Raw genomic sequence first — 21,117 nt, forward strand, 5'->3', positions numbered from 1 at the left:
TCTGCACAACAGACCTGCCAGAATGGTGTCTCATATTATGAAGCGTTGGGATAGTGACATTAGCAAAGACATGGTCCACATGGTGTCCCCAGGGGGTCTTTGAAGTAAAAAGTTCAACAGGGAAGGAGCACCATATCGTACTTTTTGGTGATGAACAAACGCTTCCAAACTGCACCTGCGTAGACTGGAGACACAACAAACTTTTGTGCAAACACTTCTGTGCTTGCATAAGAGCTTTTCCAGAGTGGAAATGGGATAGACTCAGCCCACTTTATCGAGAAAATCCACTTTTTCATCTAGATAACACCATAGTTCCAGCAGATAACTCGCTCGAAAATATTCCTAGTAAAAAAAGAGCAGCAGAATTCACCTCAACACATTAAGAATGAATCGCTTGTGCCAAATGATGCTGATGATTTTGCTCCTCTTCCACCGAAAAAGACATATGGTAAAAATGCTCTACGTCTCAAATGTAGAAATCTAATGAAAGAACTATCCAGCTTGACATTTCTTATAGATGACAAACAACAACTATTGTCTCTTACCAATGGTCTTAATACATTGCTAGAAGAAGCACGAAACTCTGCACCACAGGAAGCAGGAATAATTCTTCAAGATTCACTACCAAAACAAGAATCTAAAAAAAATGACAAAATCAAAAATAGTCAAAAGAAGCAAACAAGAGTTAAGTCAATTAATATTAGATCATATGGGCGTCCTAAGCACCCATACACTGGTCGAGTTGGAAGACGTGCAGAAATAATGAAAAAAAATTATAAAGTACATATACCAATACCTTCTGGTAAGGCTGTGAAGAGGTGTTCAACGGGACCTAATGTAATTGACCTCAGCTCGCCTAATAAACGGCTTTGCGAAAATCTTTCAAGACCACAGCCTTGGCTACATGTTTCAAATATAAATTTATCTCTGGTTGATAAAAACATACTTAGTTCAGGAGATCTAATGAACGACAAACACATCAATGCAGCACAAATTCTTCTTAAAAACCAATTCCCAGAAGCATGTGGCCTAATGGATACACTGATAGTATCAAACCAACTTAGTGGGGAAGGTTTACCAAATATAAACAGTTCAATGACTAACATAATCCAGCTTCATAATCTTCCAGGTCATTGGCTAGTATCTCAGTCAAATGGACAATCAGTGATAGTCTACGACTCTCTGTATCCTGGGATGACACATCCACTCACCATGCAATTGGTATACTTATACAAGAGTATAGCAAAAGGAGGTCTACTGCTAGTAAAACTCAGGTGCTGTCAAAAGCAAGCAGGATTTGTAGATTGTGGTCTTTTTGCCATAGCTAATGCAGTTTCTCTTGCTAATGGAATTTATCCTGGAGCAGTCATTTTCCAACAGAGCCAGATGCGTCAACATCTAAAACAGTGTCTGGAAAGAAAACAGCTCACAATGTTCCCACATGAAGTAAACAAAGAGCCTTGTCATATTCTGGAAAGGTCAACAATGATAAAATGCTGAAGGACTGTTCATGATGTACATTTTTATAAAATCAGTAGTGGATCTAGGGTAAGGAAAAATAAGTTATGGGCAATATTTTTCAATTCAAGTACCTTTATAACAATGGCTTTGTTTAGGAATTTTTCAAGGTTAAATGAAACCAATTGATGGACTGTTTCAATGTATTTTCCTAGATCCACCACTATATATATAAAAATAATCATGCATGAGACATAATGAAAGGCCATAGAAAAGCACATTTGGATTATGGGACATTGCACAATTATGGTTAAAATTATGGATAAGTATATTGCTATACACAGGTTATGTTTCTCTCTTCACATGTTGCAGTGATGATAATCAGGGTGGGAAACAGACAAAGTGTTGCATCAGCCATCAGAGAAAAATATAGTGTCTGGTCTTAATTAATAACCTGATAGGTACTGTTCTCAAATGCCATATCATGCTAATCATAAACTGATTTAATGTAAATAAATTTGTAGTAGACTAATATTGCTACCTAATAAGGCTGTTGATGTGTCGACCGGCTCAACCCGTGTAAAATTTCGTTTGTTAAAGATTTACCTGAATTCGACATATATCTTTGTATATCTCGCAGTCTCATATGTTTGTATCTCATAGTCGTATATATATGTACATATATATTAATGAGTGAATATTCCTGGATGTATTTTATTGTATATCTTGATAATTTGCTTCAATTATATGAGTAAAATAGTAATAATTATTCAATACATTTATATATTTTTTGCGATTCTTACCTTGAGAATGAATTTCTAGCATACTGATTCAATCAAATACCAACAACTTCATCACAATAAAACTCCTACACTAAACTATTCTCATTGATAATAGGTTTACCCAGGGTTTATCGCTCTATCTTTGTTCGTTATTCGTGATGCTCTCGTTTCTTTTTTCTGAAGATATTGCAAAACTCGCACCAGTCTCCCAGCGGAAATCTTATTTTGAAGTATACTATCTAGCAATCACCCATTTAATTTACTTGTATATGCTTGTTAATTGGATGTTAATTGTGACTTTGGAAATATCAATGTAAAATATTCCTTTATTTGATTTTATTAATATTTTGATGCTGATATTTTTTCTGTTTTCATGTAATACAAAAAATATTGATATTTTTTCCATTAAGTGAACACATTCCAGTATATTTGTGTACAATGTATACATTGTACACAAATCAGAATGCCAGATGTATCATTGATTAAAATGAAATTTTTTTTTTGAAGGAAACAAATTTACAACAAATTTACAAGTATATTGTATAGGTATTTAACTTCATCAATAAACGTGAGTCTTACACTAAATGTTAATTTTCCCCTGAGTTTTCCAGCTAAATACAAGTATATGTTTTATTCTGGTTAGGTTTGTTCTCTGTGTGAGAGTTAACATTTGTAACAGTCTCTCTGGCCACAAACTACTGGCAGATGAGAAATAGCCAAATGCTTGAAAGACAGTTTGGTTAGTGATGCACCTCACTGAGGAAAATGCATATTAGAAGATGACTTATGTTGTAACAACAACAGATTTTTATGAAACACAAAAGCAAAAATTGCTAAACTAGTAAACTATTAAAACTTATTCATAATTTATATGGCTCTTTCTTGCCGCAATGTCCATAGCCAATTAGATATCATGCATCTTACATCTTCAGCTGCATTTGTTGCTTGGCCAGATCCACGAATGAGATTGAGCTGGTTTACTTCAAGGCGCCATCTGGGCTTACATGGATCATTTCTGTCAATGCAAATGTTATGTAGCAAAATGCAAGTCATGATTAATATTTGAATATTATCCAAATGACATTCTGTCTTCTTGTACAAGATTTGCCATCTACCTTTAAGCATCCCATATGCATGCTTGGACACAACTCGGGCAGAACAAAGCCTCCTGTTGAAGTACCTTTTGGGGTTCTCGATTCCTTCTTTGTATGGCTTAAGCAACCACGAGTGGGATGGAAAGGCTGAATCACCAACAGTTGTAAGTGGTATTTCTCCATAGGGTTGTAGGTTCTGTGATTTTTTTGGCAGCACTTTGCCATGTTCAATTTCTGAGTATACTTCACAATTCTTTAAAAGCCTTGAATCATGAGTTGAGCCAGGTGCACCTACTGCAGCAAACATAAACCTTTTATTATATCCAATAAACCCCATATTAGTAACAGAATATCGCTTCTTGTAACTATAAAATTCTTCAATCTACTTGAAACATATACATGAAAGCCATCCCATGCCCCAACACATGGAAACTCCCAATTTTCAAGAAACCCTTGGAGTTCGTGTGTCCATTCATCTATTGTCTTTGGTAGGTAAATAAACCTGTCATACAAGATCTTGACCAGCACTTTGCAAACGTCCATGAAGATGCAATAAGCAGTTGATGCAGCAACACCAAATAAATCTCCTACTGTTAGATAGGTAACTCCATGTGCCAACCGATACAAACAAATTGCCAATTGTGTATCAAGAGTTGTTGGATGGGGTTTCATTCGAGTTGGTTGTTTAACAATTTCGTGACCAATTTCGTTAAGAAGAAAATCAAACGTCGCACGAGACACTCTGAAGCGCCTCTTGAATGCTGCATCACTCCAAGACTGATAGCCTTCAGACCACCAAGTATTTCTCCTGCGCTCATCAGGACGCCTGTCCTTCCTTTGTTTTCTAGTGAGAAAAATAACAGATGATGCTGCAGCAAGCGCTAGTTCGATCTCATCAGCTAATTCATCTTCGAAACGACGCTTTGCTCGTAATGCCACTCTTCATTTAGTTTTCTTTTCGAGATAAATACTTCACCAATTGCATTTCTGCCGCCATTTTGAATTTGAATTTTCTGCCATAGACGTTTGCTGCCGAGCCGAATTGACAAGTTCGTCTCGTTCGTCTATATGAATTTTGTGTGGATAGTTCGTCTCGTGTTTATACTTAGACGGATGATCTGTCAGACGGATGATTCGTCCAGACGGATGATCCGTCTCTAGTATAAAAAGGGCCAATGACAACACACAATTGACACCCACACATTACAACTAAAAACATCACACCTAAATCACTCATCACAACTAAAGCTGGATTTCCACTTCCCGGCAAGGACGGAAAACGGTAAACGCAAAACGGTATGCACACCGTACTGCTTTCCAATTTTAAAAGTTGAAGTCAAGTCAACTTTTTTCCGCGGAATTCATACCGTTTCACTTTTTAGCCAATCAAATTATACCACAAAAATTGACTCCTGGGTAGTAGCAAGATGGCGGATAATACTGAATTGATGCTCACAAAATTATTAAGTTTTCAGAGAAGCAATCCGCATGTCAATTATTATGGTAGCCAAATATTTACTGGATCTGAAGAATCCACGTATATATTGGATCAAGATATAATGCAGAAGACGACGGCGACTGAAGATGTTTCAAGGAGCAGCAACTGCTTAGCCAAACCAGTGATAATACGATAGACAATTTTGGACATAACGAAGAGAGCGAGTACTCTTTACAAAGTCAGAATCACTTCAGTAGTAATTTGATTGATGAAGTGAGGAATTATCCTTGCCTATGGGATTTGAAGTCCAAAGGGTTGAAGAACAGTGTTATGAAGAAACAAGCATGGTTAAAAATTTCAGAGCAACTCCATGTGCAAGGTACAGTCTCTAAATATGCATCAATGACAAAGCATCCTTTGACAAATGACAAGCAGGAAGCTTATCATGTTTATTGTGGTAACCAGAAATGAAATCTCTCATGTTTTTACTTTGTTACATGCCATTTCATGTGTTTATACCTGTGTGTTTGCATACCTAGCATTACATCTAAAAAACCATATTGTTAGTTTTGTCCTAGTTATGTAAAGTCCATAGCAAAACTTAGATGATATTGATATTTTGTTCATAAACTCATTTGCAGATGCTTTTATTTTTGCTATTAAACCAGATGTGTAAAATATTATGAGTATTGCACACCACATGTTGTGTTGTGCTTTCTTTTAAATTTGTGACTTGGTATGCTTTTGACAACAATTAGTTATTTTACCCATATGTTTTCAGCAATTGAAGCAGAAAATGAGTTCAAAAGGTTAAGAGAAAAGTTCGAAAGTGTCTGAAAAAGAGAGAATTGGAATCACGATCTGGAGCAGAAGCAAAAAAGTTACCCACATGTGCCTTCTTTGTTGAATTGAGTTTCCTTAGAGATAGTGTTTCTAATAGAAAATCAACAAGCAATGTGAATGTACCCAGACTATCAGATAGTCGATCATCGTCACCATTTGATTTAACTCAAGTATCCTCAGGCAGTTCCAATGAAATAGCAATTGCTGCACCTGGAATGAGAAATCCATCACCCAAGCCCAAACCATCCTCAGAAATCATAGCAGCCTCAACAAAAACTCGAAAACGAAAAGAAGATGATGACCCTTTGAATGCAGCTCTTACTGCAGCAATAGTCAAAGACATTAATAAATCTGGTGAAGACACAAATGATTCTGATTTACTTTTTTGTAAAAGTCTGGTGGCACATTTAAAACAACTCTCATCTAAGAAGAACAAGAGAGCTAGAATCAAACTTTTAGAGGTATTAATGAGCTTTGACATTGATGATGAATGATTAACTGCATGCTATATTACTGCATTAACTGGAACTGTAAATACCATTTTGATGTTTAAGTTCTTGTTTTATTTAATTCTAGTGTGTTTTGTTGAAGGTAAATTGGTTTTCAACTGATGCTTGTTGTTTTGTCATTTATAATTACAGTTGCTTTTTCTGAAGGCCTTATTAGAGCCTTCAGAAAAAAGCAACTGTAATTGTAATTATAAATGCACGATTAGAGCATTAAAATTCTGGTTATATGTGGGTATTTTTATACAAGTTTATTAGAAAACTAGCATACTTAAAACTTAAGAAATTACAAACTTTCTGCACATTATATATGTTCTACTTTACTCATATGTACATGTTTCATTAATGAATGCTCCAACAATTGTCAAACCCAGTTAAAGATAACTTGTATTATTCATGTGTTGCTGTGACATGCTTCAATTGCCATGGTACTTGCCCTGCCTCAGACATGAAATAATCACAAAAATTTTCTCGTATTCTCTTGGCTATTTTACTGTAATTATTAGAACCAAGTTGTTGAATGTCAGCCAACCCAGCTGTGCTATGAAATGCTTCTACTTCGTTGCGCCAGGCTCCTTTTTTAAATCCATAGCTGTTTTTGGTATCTGCAAAACCTGGAGGACAGTACCTACTTGCCTCAAAAGATTTGCCATGCATCAAGTAATTATGCAATGCCACAACCGCTTTTGTTGTACAAACGACCAAGTCAACTTTACCAATAATGGGGCGTCGCCAAATTCAGAAACGTGCAGCAGCTATGCCAAATGAGTTTTCAATGACCCTCCTAGCTCTAGACAAACGATAGTTATAAATCCTCTCTTTCAAAGAGAGTACCTCGCGCGGGTTGGGTTTCATCAGTTGCTCAGACAAACGGAATGCCTCGTCCCCAACAAAAACATAAGGAAATTTGTTTTCTGATCCAGGTATCTTCTCATTTCTGGGTAGATGCAAAAGATCATGTTCTATTGCATATCCTAGATTACTACTAGAAAAAACGCCTCCATCACTATTTCTGCCCGAGTCTCCGATATCTACGAGGGTGAACCGTATTGTGCATCGCACACTGCTAAAGAACAATTGAGTGAGTTTTTATAATTAAAGAAACTCGACCCTGATCTTGCTGGAGCTTGCATGACTATATGCTTGCCATCAATTGCCCCCAAGCAATGTGGAAAATTCCATTTGCGATTAAAATCTTTCGCAATGTTCATCCATTCGACTTCACTTTCGGGACACTTAACGTAAATGGGTGAAAGAACATCCCAAATAGCTGCCGTGGTCTCTCTTATAACACGGCTGATAGTTGTAGGATGTATACGGAAATTGCTTGACAGCGAAGCGTGAGTTTCCAGTGACCAAGTATCTTAGAGTAACTGAGAGCCGCTCACTCGGAGATATTGGTTCTCTTTTTCACTGCACTTGGCGATTTTAGGAGCAACAAGCTGCAAAAGTTCTTCGAACTGGGATACGGACAACCTGAAGTATTTGAAGTAGTATTCCCTATCAAAAAGTCTCATCTCTTCTACAAGGTGAAACTCTCCTTTTTGCTTTCTTTCCTGAAATATTCTTCGAACCCACATTCTCTTTTTGTATTTTTTTCGCAGTTGCATTCTTCTTTTCAATAGCAACAGCATCATTAATGTTTTTGTTCTAAGTTTAGCCATGATGATGCGCATCTGTTTTAAAATGTCCGCCAAAACAAGAGGAAATTAATAAACGGAGAATTTCCTTCATGTGTACCGTTTACCGTTTACCGTTACCGTCCTTACCGGGAAGTGGAAATCCAGCTTAAAAATAAAAATATTTCACTTCACACTAATTCACAATGACAATACACATTTCCTGTACACACAGTACAATGAAGTAAGAACCAGAAAACAAATATGGCTAACCTGACGTTTACTCGTCATTTGACTCTGAAAATGACTACTACTGCTAAGGTTGTCGAAATGTCAGTCAACAACAACAAAAACAGTCCTTCTGAGGACTATACCAACCTGGACGATCTACATTTACAAACATATTTTAGATAATTTATTTTTTAAATATATTTTTATAACTACAACATATTTGAGTATTTTTCTTCTCATTCCTACATTTTTGTTCATAAACTTTTTTAATCCTTGGAAAAAACATTCTATGAAATTGGCATTCCTTTTCTTTTTAACTCAAGTAAAATAGATCTTATTTCATGTTCTTTGAGATTTTATGTTTTTCTATTAGATATTAAATCATTTACTAAATCAAAGTAGGTAAAATTAAGTTTTTTCCCATTTATTTTTAACTCTTTTTTGTTTATACCATAATTATTGAAAAATCTTGAAATTAAATTGTAATGTTGTGCTTTTGAACCCCTCATTATTATTGGTGTTTTAAAGGAAGTACCACCACCATCTATATTTAAAGTATCCCCATCATCCATTATATCATTTGTATCTACAACTTTCTCGTTTTCTGCACTTTTTAAATCATCCACTTTATTCAAAAAATTAATTAAATTCCCTTTTCTTTATTTTTTTAATACATTATATGCTTTATTACTTCATGTCTTTTTGTATTGTTAGTTATTCCATTAAACCAATCATCTTCTTCACATCTTCTCTTCAATTCTGCCAATAATTTATTTATTTCACTTGTGTCGACAAGACCAAATTTCTCAACACTATTGTTTACTATTACTAATAATTATGTTATAAGCATCTTCTAATAGATATCCTGTTTGAACATCTTCACATAATAAATGTTTATATTATCACTATGTTTTTGTTTTAAACTTCTAATAAATATTTTTCAAAATAAAAATCAAATTGTTAAATATATTTTTATTTTTAATAAATTTTATTCTATTTTCTACTCTAGAATTAATAAATAATTTTTTTCACTTTGTTTTTGTTTTAAAAATTCAACTAATTTGACAATTGCTTTTAAAACCTTTTCATTTATAATATTTTCTACCTCATTATCCTCATCATTATCATCATCATAATTATCATCATCAGTATCAAATTTTTCTTCAGTCAATTTGTCAAAATTATTTTGAAAATCAAAATATTCCCCATTATTTTTCTTTAATTAAATTTTTTTATCTTTATCAATTTCTTCTACATTTTCTTGAAAATTATCTTCCTTTTCCATATCATATTTTCCTTCTTCATTTACATTTTCTTTATTTAATATATCATCCATTATAGATAATTAGGATTTATTACTGAATCAATGAGTATAATTTGTTTTTTAAGGGAAAATCAACATCAATTACTTTTCTATTTTTTCTTTTTAATTTATATAATTTTTTTGTTCTTCTCATGTTGAATACACAACAATAATGAAATTAAAATCAATATTCAAAATATATGGGTATTTTATATCAATAATTAATTTGATTTCTAAACTCCCCCAAAAATATAAGCATATGTGATGCAGTTATTAATATCAAATCCAAAATCACTCGTATTTTGACCCAAAAAATCAAATGCAATAATTCCACATTCAGATTTAAATCGGGGATAATCAAAATTCATTTTTTTATATATTTTATTTAAAATTTTCTTTAAACTGCAATATGCTTCTTTTCATCCTTAATACTCATGGGTTACAGCACGATTAGTACGTGCACAACAATAAGTGAAATTTAATAATTTATATAAATTACAATTCTTCTTTCCCGGAATGTGGGCTGCAGTTAGCCAAACATTGTTATTTATACACCATCCCCAGATTTCCCTCACTAATGCATTATTAGCTTTTGAGTGACATGTGCCCATGTTGGTAATAGAGCTAACTGCAGTTGTGTAATCTCTTAGTACTCTGACATGTTTCCCTGCAAGTGCAAAGGAAAAAGATTGCAGTGCCAAGAATGCTGCTAGTATTTCCTGATAATTTTTATCATTTTCCTTTTCAGCAGGTGACCAGTTACCACCTGTTGTTGTATTGTCTATGTTGTTGTATGGAGAGAGTGACTTCAATCTCTTCATGACTTATTGGGTTATAGGCATCTGGCACAGATGTTATCCACCATTGTAAATCTAGTTTAGATTCATATGAGATTGACATTTCTTGTTAAAATTCTCTTTGTTTCCTTTAAGAGCATTAGTTTTGTCCATCTCCAAATATCTATAGTGAAGTGGGCCATACATTACACCCGGAAGGGGGGTTATAAGACCAAGAACTTGGGTTACTTGTCTTATGATGGGACAATCTGTTTTAAGAGATTTGTTACAAGTATTAATTACTTTTTGCACTCTTTCAGAAGTTAATGACACACACATTTTGAGGGGTAAAGGAAAACGCCCCAAAAAACAATGAGTTTTGTAGGGATAAGAATTGACTTAACTGGGTGCACAGTAAATCCCAGCTTGTCAAACAAACTTAAAGTAGCTATAATGTTGTTAATACAATCATCATAAGTCATTGATTTTAACCAAGAGTCATCAATGAAGCCAACTGATGTATGTCCTTGTTTCCTTAGGAGTGCAAAAACTGGTTTTAGTAATTTAGTGAATTTCCAAGGACATAATGCTATTCCATTAGAAAAACAAATAAACTTGAATAGCTTCCCTTCCCATTGAGATTTAAATATTTATGGTATTCAGCATGGATTGGTACAAAGTAATACGCATCTTTTAGGTCTACGAAGGCCATGCAGCAGCTTGGAATTATGGACCTTATTGCTGATTGTATCGTTTCCATTTTAAAATGGTACTAAGTAATAGATTTATTCAATGATTTCAAGTTTAAAAGCACACGAAGAGTGCCATCCTTTTTTGGACTGGAAAAAATGGGAGAAATGAAATCTCCTTTTTACAAGTACATTGTACGATAGCCACCTTGTTAAAGAGTGTCTCAATTTCAAGATCTATCAGTTTGGTTTGTACCTCTGTAAGTTTTACATTTTGCATAGGTGTTGCCTGTGAAGGAATTGCAGAAAATTCAATTTTCTGACCAGTCAAGGTCTCTAGTATTTCTGCATCAGAGGTTAAAGCCAACCATTCTGAAACATAGGCAGCTAATATGCCTGCTTTAAACGTTTTAACTTAATCTTTAAGTAAGCTAACAATAAAGATTATTGTAATTGCTTACCTTCAATTTTGTCTAAATATTTATCGCTTTTGTTTGTGCTGATCCACCAGATGATTTTGGTTGAAACGATGTCTGTATTTTTTCCTGTATTGTGGTTTGCCACCCTGATGTGGCTGTTTCCATGATAAAGGCTTTTGTTGGCCCATTTAAGTTGTAGCTTGATATGAGGAGTAATGGCGTCTGTGCAGAAACTGAGCAGAATGGTTACTGGCATATGTGAAGCGCACAATGTGGCGTACTCCCTGTTGATTGCTCGCAAATAACATCGTGTCTTCTTTGAGCCAAATTATAACTGATATGGCCCATGATAGCAAGGGCGTCTATGTTTCTGCGAATCAGGCTTTCAATGTCTACATTGTTGTTTTCTACCCGAGCCATCAACAGCATATCTGTTGTCTGCGAGAAAATACTACCAACCATTGTTAGGTTACTCTGCAAATAGGACAGTTTTAGGTCTTTGTTAGGTGTTTCTCTGTTGAGACGCCCCCAGATTTCTGGGTTGACTTTTGGTGTGATGAGTCGGTCACAGTTAATTGGACGTAAGGATCAAGTCTCTCGAAGACTTTCATCTCCCAGCTTAGTCAACCAATGAGAATTTATAATTTTGCCAGTTGTTCTGACATTTTTGGTGCGGTTTTTTCATCGTTCATAGCCTTGAGCAATTTCTTCTACCAGAGGGTCATTGTGTTTGATCAATATGTTCAGGGACGTTCCCTTCGTAATTATAGTTACTGTTGTTAACGGCCATATTTGTGGCAACTTTGTTGTTGTCGTTAACAACTTTTTGCCGCTTATGCATCTACAGCGGGGTGGCTTGACTGGTTCGACGGATAAAGGAGTCTATGAACGCCAAAAACGCTTATTTTATTGGTCAATGGCCAGATCAGTGGACAGTCTGGAATAGTCTCGACTGATAAGAGGGGTGGCCGGACGTATAAAGGAGTCTAATTGCTATCTTACAATTGGTTCATTTGAATTTTTGTTTTATTGTGATTGGTTTGACAGATTTCGACTGATAGCCAACTGAACTAACATAGTCAAGCTCACTGTGTGAATTGAATGTTTGATCGTTTCATAGTAATTTTTATAAGCACGATAGAAACTAAACTACAATCAGATGGAATTTATGGAAATCTTTTACAAATTCATATATTGACATGAATGCTGCTGTCCAAACTGTGAATTTTTTCAAGAGGGTGAAAAATTTATGGATAAATTGTAAATGCTTGGCAAAGACGATCTCGCGAGCGACATTTCAGTCATTGATGTTCAAAAGAAAGCCAACATTGTTTTGAGTTTTATCGGCAGAAATTTTACATCCAAAATAGTAAGTAAAGGACAAGTGAAGTGTATGCATGAATGTAATATATCAAAGTCAATTATGCGAGTGTGTGATGCGATTTATGTCAATATGGCGTATGGTAAGCAGATTGATGCTTCTAAAATTGTTGTTGCCAAAGGACTTTTAGCTATGATTTCTTTAGTGCTTGGGAATCGTGGCCGTTATACGGCAGCGAAATCCTACATTCCTGCAAATATATTTCAATGGACAAAAAATCTGTAGCCATAAGGCGCCATACTATTATTTACTTTATCATAAACAAATGTTTGGGGTTTTTCAGTTTATGATCATTGATCATTCAATCATTGGACAGTTATACTACATATTGTTTAAGATTTGAGAAAACTAACATTGATTACATGAGAAGCTGTTTACTATAACCTGTGATTTTGAGTCTTCTGATCCATGAAGCTTTTTATTTTGACAATTTGACTGGAATGGTTTTTAACCTGAGTATTTCACATACATGAAATGTTGTCCCATGTCACATATTGCCCCCTTTTCTAACTGAACACCTCATGTAGAGATGTAAAGGTCTGTTAATCTACGGCTCATGCCAGATTGTTTGCCATAAATTCCAAAGGGCTATTGATGTATGAAAAGCATTTTCTACAAAGTAAAAATGTGTTCCTGTATATGCAGATAAACCTTGAAATTTGGCAAAACAGCAAAGTATTTTTCATGATCACTAGGTAATTTTTCTGATGATCATTATAATTTCTAAACTAAATTATTTCAGATTTACATTTAAACGAGCTTTGATCATATGAAAAGATATTTATCATAACCAGTAAGCATGACACATGAACCGATTTTAACATTGATGTAATTAAATGTAGATATGATCTTCGCACTTTGTTGGACAATTTAAGCAATTGTCTCATGAACCTGAAAAATTCAGGTGACTCAACGGGATTGGAACCCATGACCTCTGCGGTGCCGGTGCAGTGCTCTGACCAATTAAGCTATAAAGTCACACAGTGGTGAGCAGGTCAATTTTTGTTGGGTTCATGTTTTCTTGTGAAAGGAATGTCATACGAAAGAATGTTTTATGCAGTGTGGTGTTTGAAACATGAACCCAACAAAAATTGAACTGCTCACCACTGTGTGACTTTATAGCTCAGAGCACTGCACCGGCACTGTGGAGGTCATGGGTTCGAATCCTGTTGAGTCACCTGAATTTTCAGGTTCGTGAGACAATTGCTTAAACTGTCCAACAAAGTGCAAAGATCATATCTACATTTAATTTCAAACACCGCACTTCATAAAACATTCTTTCATTCATGTAATTATATAAATAAAGACATGTTGGTTACATTCTGTTTGTATTTGCAAATACAATGCTACTAGTGATTGCTATATAGCACACCTTGCATATACTTACAGAAGATAACAGTCTAGTGAAATGCCTAAGAAACATTAATGGGATTACGCTGTCCTTAATTGCAAACATTCACTCTGATAAGTTTTGCTTAATCCTTGGCAGAAAAAATTTTGAGTTTTTTCTCAAAAGGTGAATTTGATTGCACTGTACGTGGAGATGGGTAAAGGGTTACAATAAACTTGCATGGTTTGAAGTCTGAGCTTTTCTATATCTATGAACTGTCACTTGTAGTACCAAATTTCTAACTTAACTAAATTCATTACATAGAGGTTTGAATGGGGGTCTCTAGGGGGGTCTATGCCTGACAACTTGGTAGAAATTTTAAAGACTATATCTGTTTTGAATAGCATTATTGTAAAATAAATCTTACGCTCCTAGACATATGAATGAGCCATATATTTGGCATGATAATGAGCCTAAATATTTGGCAAAACATTCAAGTATTGTTCACTTCAATTTTTTTTTGAAAAAAACGTAAGCAAAATGTATTGTTTTCATGCAAAAACGATACCCACAAAATACATTTTGTTTTGCTCTAAAATGCTGAAAATGGCATTTTCAAGGCTCTGAAATTCAAAATTTCTCAGGGGAGAATGCCTCAGACCCCCCCAAGTGCGTAGCGCCTTTGACGTTTTATGACTGATGTTTGAAAAATCCTAGATCCGCCCCTGGTTATGAAATATTTTTTCTGGTAAGTACTATCATCTTGCATAGAGGTGTTTTTGAAAGGTAACAATCCTTGATTTTCCAATGAATAGAACAAAACAATTGTAACAAAAAATATTTCTAAAACTATTAACAATCGTTAACTGCCTTTAACTTACTTTAACATATTCAAAAAGCATACATTCCCCAGGAATCTATTTACAAATGTTTGACTTAAACGTTACAGCGTTCCCATGATCTGTCAAAAGGATATGCAGACAAAACTAGTTTGCTCTTTTCAAGGGCAACCCTTGCGTAATGTGTAGGCACTTTCTTTGTATATGGATTTGGGATAATTACAAGATCTCTATAAGGTGTTCCTCGTTTTCCTAGATCAGGATTTCTACATCTCTTCCTGGACGATACCTTTCTGCTAGAGATAGGTCATTGAAGCTGAAAATTGTTTACATTATGATGTAGCAGAAGGGTCTGCAGATGTTTATGAAGCCACTCTACTTATATCGTCGCTTGTAATACTTTGCAACGAACGCAACGCTTTGACGGCCTGTAGACATGCCTCAGCTAAACTCTCCACCATCTTGCTCAATCAGATAAGTACATTAAATTCAAGTAACATCACGCGATGTATTCTTGTGAGGTACATATTTGTAAATAGTGATCAGAATATTTGTAAATGCGATCAGAATACTGGTAACTGCGATCAGAATAATTGGAAGTTTGAATAGGGAATATTAGGAAATTTTAAACGGAATATTTGGAAATAGCGATCAGAAAATTTGTGAATAGTGATCAGAATATTTGTAAATAGTGATCAGAATATTTGTAAATGCAATCGGAATGTATGAAATAAAGTGTAAATATATGTACGTTGAACTTAAAAAATGTAAATTGTTTGGAATATTTGTAATTATGCGTGGACGTATCGCTAAAAGGGTAATGAAGACATGTTTGGCACGTCATACACTTACATCAAATGTTACAGACACGAGTTGCCCTTCTATGTATTATTTATTCTACGTCTGAGCTCGTGCTTCCGCTTCACGTTGAAATCTTTCTTGTACTTTGCTTTCCTGTTTATTTTCTTTGAAGTGCAACAGTTGCCCACTCAATTGATCTAGCGCAGCTTCATATTCGCTTATTTTCTCTTTACATCCACTCGTCGATTCATCTGCGCATTCGTCAAAATTGCCTGCATCAATTTTCAGGCACTATATCTCCTCAATTAAGCTATAAACTTCGTTTACTTTAATGTTGTTTGTTGTCGTATCAACGCTTCTTTCGAATGTCCGTTTATAATACCGACTGTAGCTCGAATAAAATAAGCTAATTTCTGCAATACGGATTTTAAGGTCGCTACTTTCGTCACAGTTTCCTTCGCTAAAGTCGATAGATGTTCCTCGTGTGTGTCTATATCTCTTCGTTGGCTTGGTTGTCTCCTCTCCATATTAAACACGCTATCTTCATATTATTGTTGAAATACATCCTCAAACCCCGACTGTTTGATTTCTCTGAATTACTCAATTCGCAAATATAAACAATCCCTTCGGAGGTGTACGGTGGCCCACAAGTGTCATGGCAAAAGTTTAAGGAAACAACAACAACATCAAATCAAAGACAGTAACAAAACACTTAAAAAACAGCAAACTTTTTTTTATACACATCAAATTTTCTGAATTGATGATAAATAAAAGACACAAATAAAACGGCAAAATAAAAGGCCATGGCAAAATAAAATCCAGTGACAAAATAGAATCCCACGGCAAATTGAATGTTCGCGACAACTTCTGTGAATTTGGCACCATTATCAACTTCACAATCATTAGGAAGTTCATCACCACATTTGAACCAGGGTTGCCAGTTTGGCCTTTTATCGGCCAAATAACTGAAATTTGGCCTTTTTGAAACCTGTTTGGCCGGGAAAACTAAAGCTAGCTGGCCAAATCGATTTTGGCCTATTTTGGCCTTTTCAAATTTTGATGTCATGAAATTTTATTATTAATTATATTACTCGTAATTGACTGATAATGACGTATCAGATGAGTACTGTTGTGGTTGTACCCAGTACTTATGCTCTTCCTCGGCCTGATTTGTTATTCAATATTCAGCTCTGTTGCATTTTCACATGAAAATATGTTTAATTGTTGCATGATACACTCATAGTTTTCTAATTAATGTTTAATGTCATTCTTGCAAAATAACTTGTTTCCTATTTCACGAAACACGCCTAATTCTCAATCGGTAGTTCTGCTGTTCAATAGTTCAATGTTCGATTCTAGTTAATGGCGTATCACGTGCTAATTCACGTGCAGTATTCGTGAAACATATCAATATATCATATTTCATGTCCTATTTGTGCTTTGTTTGTATAACAAACATTTACTTAGTATTAACAGATGTGAAAATCAGGCTGTGATTAAAGGTTTAGAGTTGTTTGTTTGGGAACGTTCTTTTTTTCGTTATAAAATTTTCAAAATGCCAAAATGGAAATCAAGTTACGATAGCGGCCGCAAGTACAATTCCAATTGGGAAAAAGATTTTAGCTGGGTATCTGAAGCACCTAATAATAAGGACAAAGCATATTGTAAACTTTGCTGTCGCTTGTTACAGGCTAAGCGAGATGCTCTGGCGACCCACGAAAAAAGTGATATTCATCGCTCTTTTGTATCTAGAAGTTCTTTTTCACGGCCGTTGACAACTTTCTTTCCATCAACCAGTTCAACATCAAAACGTGCCTAACAGGAGTCCGAGATTATGATCGCTGTTCAGACAGCTTGCCATGGATCCATCCGGACAGATCATTTTGGTGAGATATTGGCAAAATATGGCAAAAAAGTGATTTGGAACATATTAGATTGCACCGCACCAAATGCACGAAGATCATCACCGAAGTCGTAGGTCCAGCTTTAAAGGAAGATCTCAAAAAAGATGTTGAAGGAAAGCATTTTTCTTTAATTGTGGACGAAGCGACGGATATATCAGTCGCTAAGGATCTGGCAATTATTATTCATTACTTCAGTGATAAACAGTGCAAAGTAACTGACTGCTTACTTGAAATTGTTCCAATGTCTTTTGCAACTGGGGAGCTGATTTTTAATGCCATGAAGAAAACACTGGACTGGTACTGTTTATATTTGAAGAATTGTGTGGGATTTGGATGCGATGGTGCCAGTGTAATGGTTGGGCAGCATAACTCAGTGTGGTCCAGAATCAAACAAATTAACCCAAGTTGTATACTTATGAAGTGCATTTGCCATTCGTTGGCCTTATGTGTTCAGCATGGTTTCAACAAGCTGCCCAGTAACCTTTCATATCTTTTAGAGGAAATTCCTGCTTGGTTTTCGCAGAGCACAATTCGCCGTGATGAGTATAAAGCGTTGCACAATGAATTGAATGATAGCACAGGATTTATCGGTTTTTCAGGAACTACGATGCCATTTGTGAAGTTCTGTAGTACGCGTTAGCTTTCAAGAGGCAAAGTTATTTCAGCAATTTACAAGAATTGGGACGTTCTGCAAAAATATTATGAAAACATCACCACTGAGAGTCAAAAGTTGATGCCATCCCAAAGGTACAAGGCAAGAGAGCTCCTCCGCATGGTACAAGATAATGTTAACCACTTGTATCTTACATTTGCGCTTCCAGTGCTTATTGAGTTTGAACGAATAAATGCACTTTTCCAGTCGAGCAAGTCCAGTCCTGACAAAGTGTTGAGAGAGCTTGATCTTCACCATCGCACAATGAAATCAAGAGTGTATGATAACCGCGGTAATAAGAAAACTCTGCACCAAATTGGTTTTGGAAGTAAATTTATGGCCGAGTTCAATCCTCTGCAAAAGAACGACAGCAACAACGAGAACACCCTGCTGGCTGTAAAACAACGCTGTCTCAAAATGCTGATGACTTGTATTTCTCAGGTAGAGGCACGTCTTCCTGATCAAAAAAATGTGTTTTCAGAGCTTGTTGCACTCACCCCAGATGTAGTTCCCAACCAAGTTCGACGAGTGGATTTTGGAAAGCTACCGTACCAGCACCTGATGGGAGAGGACAGTGACAAAATTGAAGAATACCGGCAAATGATTCACATTAACTGGAAGGAACAGCTATCTGGGGGTATCATTCCAACTGATACCGAATCTTTTTGGCCGACAAATGCAAAGATCTGATCTTGAAGATGCAAAGTTTGCAACTTTAGCAAACTATGGACTGTCTTGTTTGTCAGTGCCAATTAGTAATGCTATCGTTGAGCGTTTATTTAGTACTGTGACATTTATAGAGAATAAGCTTCGCAACCGAATGTCTTCTAAGACGCTGGATGCGTTGACACGAATCGAACAACTCTCTATTTCCAGTCCAAATGTTGCAAAGAATTCATAGTGACAGAAAGAATGTTTCAGCTGTTCACAACGGAAAACATGTACCAGCTTGATGAAGAACGAAACCAAAACACAAACCGAGAGGGCAAAGAAGAGCAGGAGGTTGACTGTGAACTGTTACCATTGTTTGATGATGTATGAATTTTATAACTTTTCAACATTCCAAGATTTGCAAGTCATTATCAACAAAAATGTAAACTGACTTATTAGACAAAAATATTAGTTAATCTTTTTTGTTATATCTTTTTAATGATATTCATACTTTCATCTTTTATGTTTTTGTTTAACTGTTTGGAACGGTTGTTGAAATATAGGCTGAACTGACTTAATAGTCACTTTACAAATCATTGTTTTCAATATGCATTGTACATAATTTCCAAGGTTTTGTCATGAAATACAACACAGTACTCAAGCACGCATATGTTTTGAAATGGTTTCGGTATATTTAAAAACTAAACATATATAGTTCAGTGGCAATGAGCAATTTGGCCGTACTGATCAATGGTGGCAAAACATGCTGTATGGTATAGCCCCCCAGGAGACATGGAAAAAGAACTTTTGAATGTCCAAGGAAGCCTTTACAGAACTAACTGAAGTGTTGCATCAATCAATCGCTCCAAATCTAAATGGTCCAAACAAAAGGGCTATAAGCCGAAAAGAAATTAGCGTTACGTTATACTTCTTGAAAGACAGCGGTTCTCTATGTATGACGGCGAATGCTTTTGGTATTGGAATAAATACAACATCAAACATAGTATTTGAAACATGCAAAGCTATTGTAACATTGCTAGGCCCTAGTTATGTATATCTTCCAAAAAACATAGATGAGATGAGAATGAAAGTAGCAGAGTTTGAGTGTAAATTTGGCATGCAACAAGCATTTGGTTGCATTGATGGCACACACATACCAATCATTTGCCCATCAAAAAATCCACAAGACTATTATAATAACAAATGTTTTCATTCTTTGAACGTCCAAGCAGTATGTGACTACAGAGGAACATTCATGGATGTTGAATGCCGCTGGCCAGGCAGTGTTCATGATGCCAAAGTGTTTGCCAATTCATCAATAAATGACAAACTGCGAAAAGGAAAATTGCCAGCAGTCTTTCAATCAGTTTTGCAAGGGTATGAGAAAGTTCCAAATTATCTAATTGGTGACCCACCCTACCCACTAACCCCCTTTTCTATGAAGGAATATGATTCATGTGAAAATAATGAGCAAGTCATTTTCAACAATTTGTTAAGATCAGCTAGGAATCCTATTGAATGTGCTTTTGGCCGCCTGAAAGCACGATGGGCAGTTTTAACAAAACGGTTGACCTTAAATTAGAAAAGGTACCAATAATAGTTTATGCTTGCTTTGTGTTGCATAACTATTGCGAGAAACACTCAGCTTATATAAATGAGAACCTAGTAACCATGCAAATTGATCAAGCAAAAAGAAATGAAGAAGAAAATATCAACATCCCAGACCCAGTGTATTCTTGCAATAATGGAGAAGGTGAAATTGTCAGACGTTTATTGACTAATTATATACATGTCATTCTACCTGGCACAAAAGTCTGACATTTAAAAAACAGAAAAAAAACTTTATGTTTAATACCAGACCTGTAAAATATTAAATAAGTGCATATTAATTATTAAAACCTGTGTTGTTCATTTGAATTTGTGGATTTCCTTCTCCATTTTGTGTCTCGTTGTTTAGTAGAAATACAGGTTGGGGAATCCCCATTGTTTGGTACATACTTTGGTTTTGGTAAAATATGTTGTGATTAACACCACCAGGCTGTTGTTGTGGCACATACTGCTGTGTACCATTGCTTGTGCTAACATTTCAACTGACTGAGATATACTCTTGCCAAGTTGCAACATCATAGAGCTTATTCCTTCCAAAGCATTGGCAAAGATTCAGTGGAGCTCCATACTAGCTGCCAGATCTTTATGGAATTTCATATCTTCTCTGGCCTCATCTAATAACATCTTGTCACATTGGGCTGCAGACAATGTCTTTTCAAGATGTTTCCGCTTGTTGTCGATTAATTTTGGAACATGACTCTCTGCTTTTCTTTTCAAAATATTTCGGGGTTCTTTGTCTCCGTTATTTTCATTTTCTAAGCAAACATCTTGGGTAGACGGACTGGTTAAATTC

General features: G+C 35.4%; 2 protein-coding genes across 2 annotated transcripts; one reads left to right on the plus strand and one right to left on the minus strand.

Annotated features, from left to right (window-relative positions):
- Positions 1–3,107: 3,107 nt before the first annotated feature.
- On the minus strand, positions 3,108–4,331 carry LOC124449247. The gene is made up of 4 exons (XM_047000187.1): positions 4,311–4,331; positions 3,721–4,255; positions 3,421–3,625; positions 3,108–3,255 (listed from the first exon to the last, which is right to left on the minus strand). Exons 1-4 carry the CDS (start codon positions 4,329–4,331, stop codon positions 3,108–3,110), a joined length of 909 nt encoding a protein of 302 aa, XP_046856143.1.
- Positions 4,332–19,527: 15,196 nt separating this feature from the next.
- LOC124449248 (protein ALP1-like) lies at positions 19,528–20,298 on the plus strand. The gene has a single exon (XM_047000188.1). It carries the CDS (start codon positions 19,528–19,530, stop codon positions 20,296–20,298), a length of 771 nt encoding a protein of 256 aa, XP_046856144.1.
- The last annotated feature ends 819 nt before the right edge of the window (positions 20,299–21,117 follow it).

The sequence above is a fragment of the Xenia sp. Carnegie-2017 genome, unplaced genomic scaffold, assembly GCF_021976095.1.
Source record: "Xenia sp. Carnegie-2017 unplaced genomic scaffold, XeniaSp_v1 HiC_scaffold_23, whole genome shotgun sequence".
NCBI lineage: Eukaryota > Metazoa > Cnidaria > Anthozoa > Malacalcyonacea > Xeniidae > Xenia > Xenia sp. Carnegie-2017.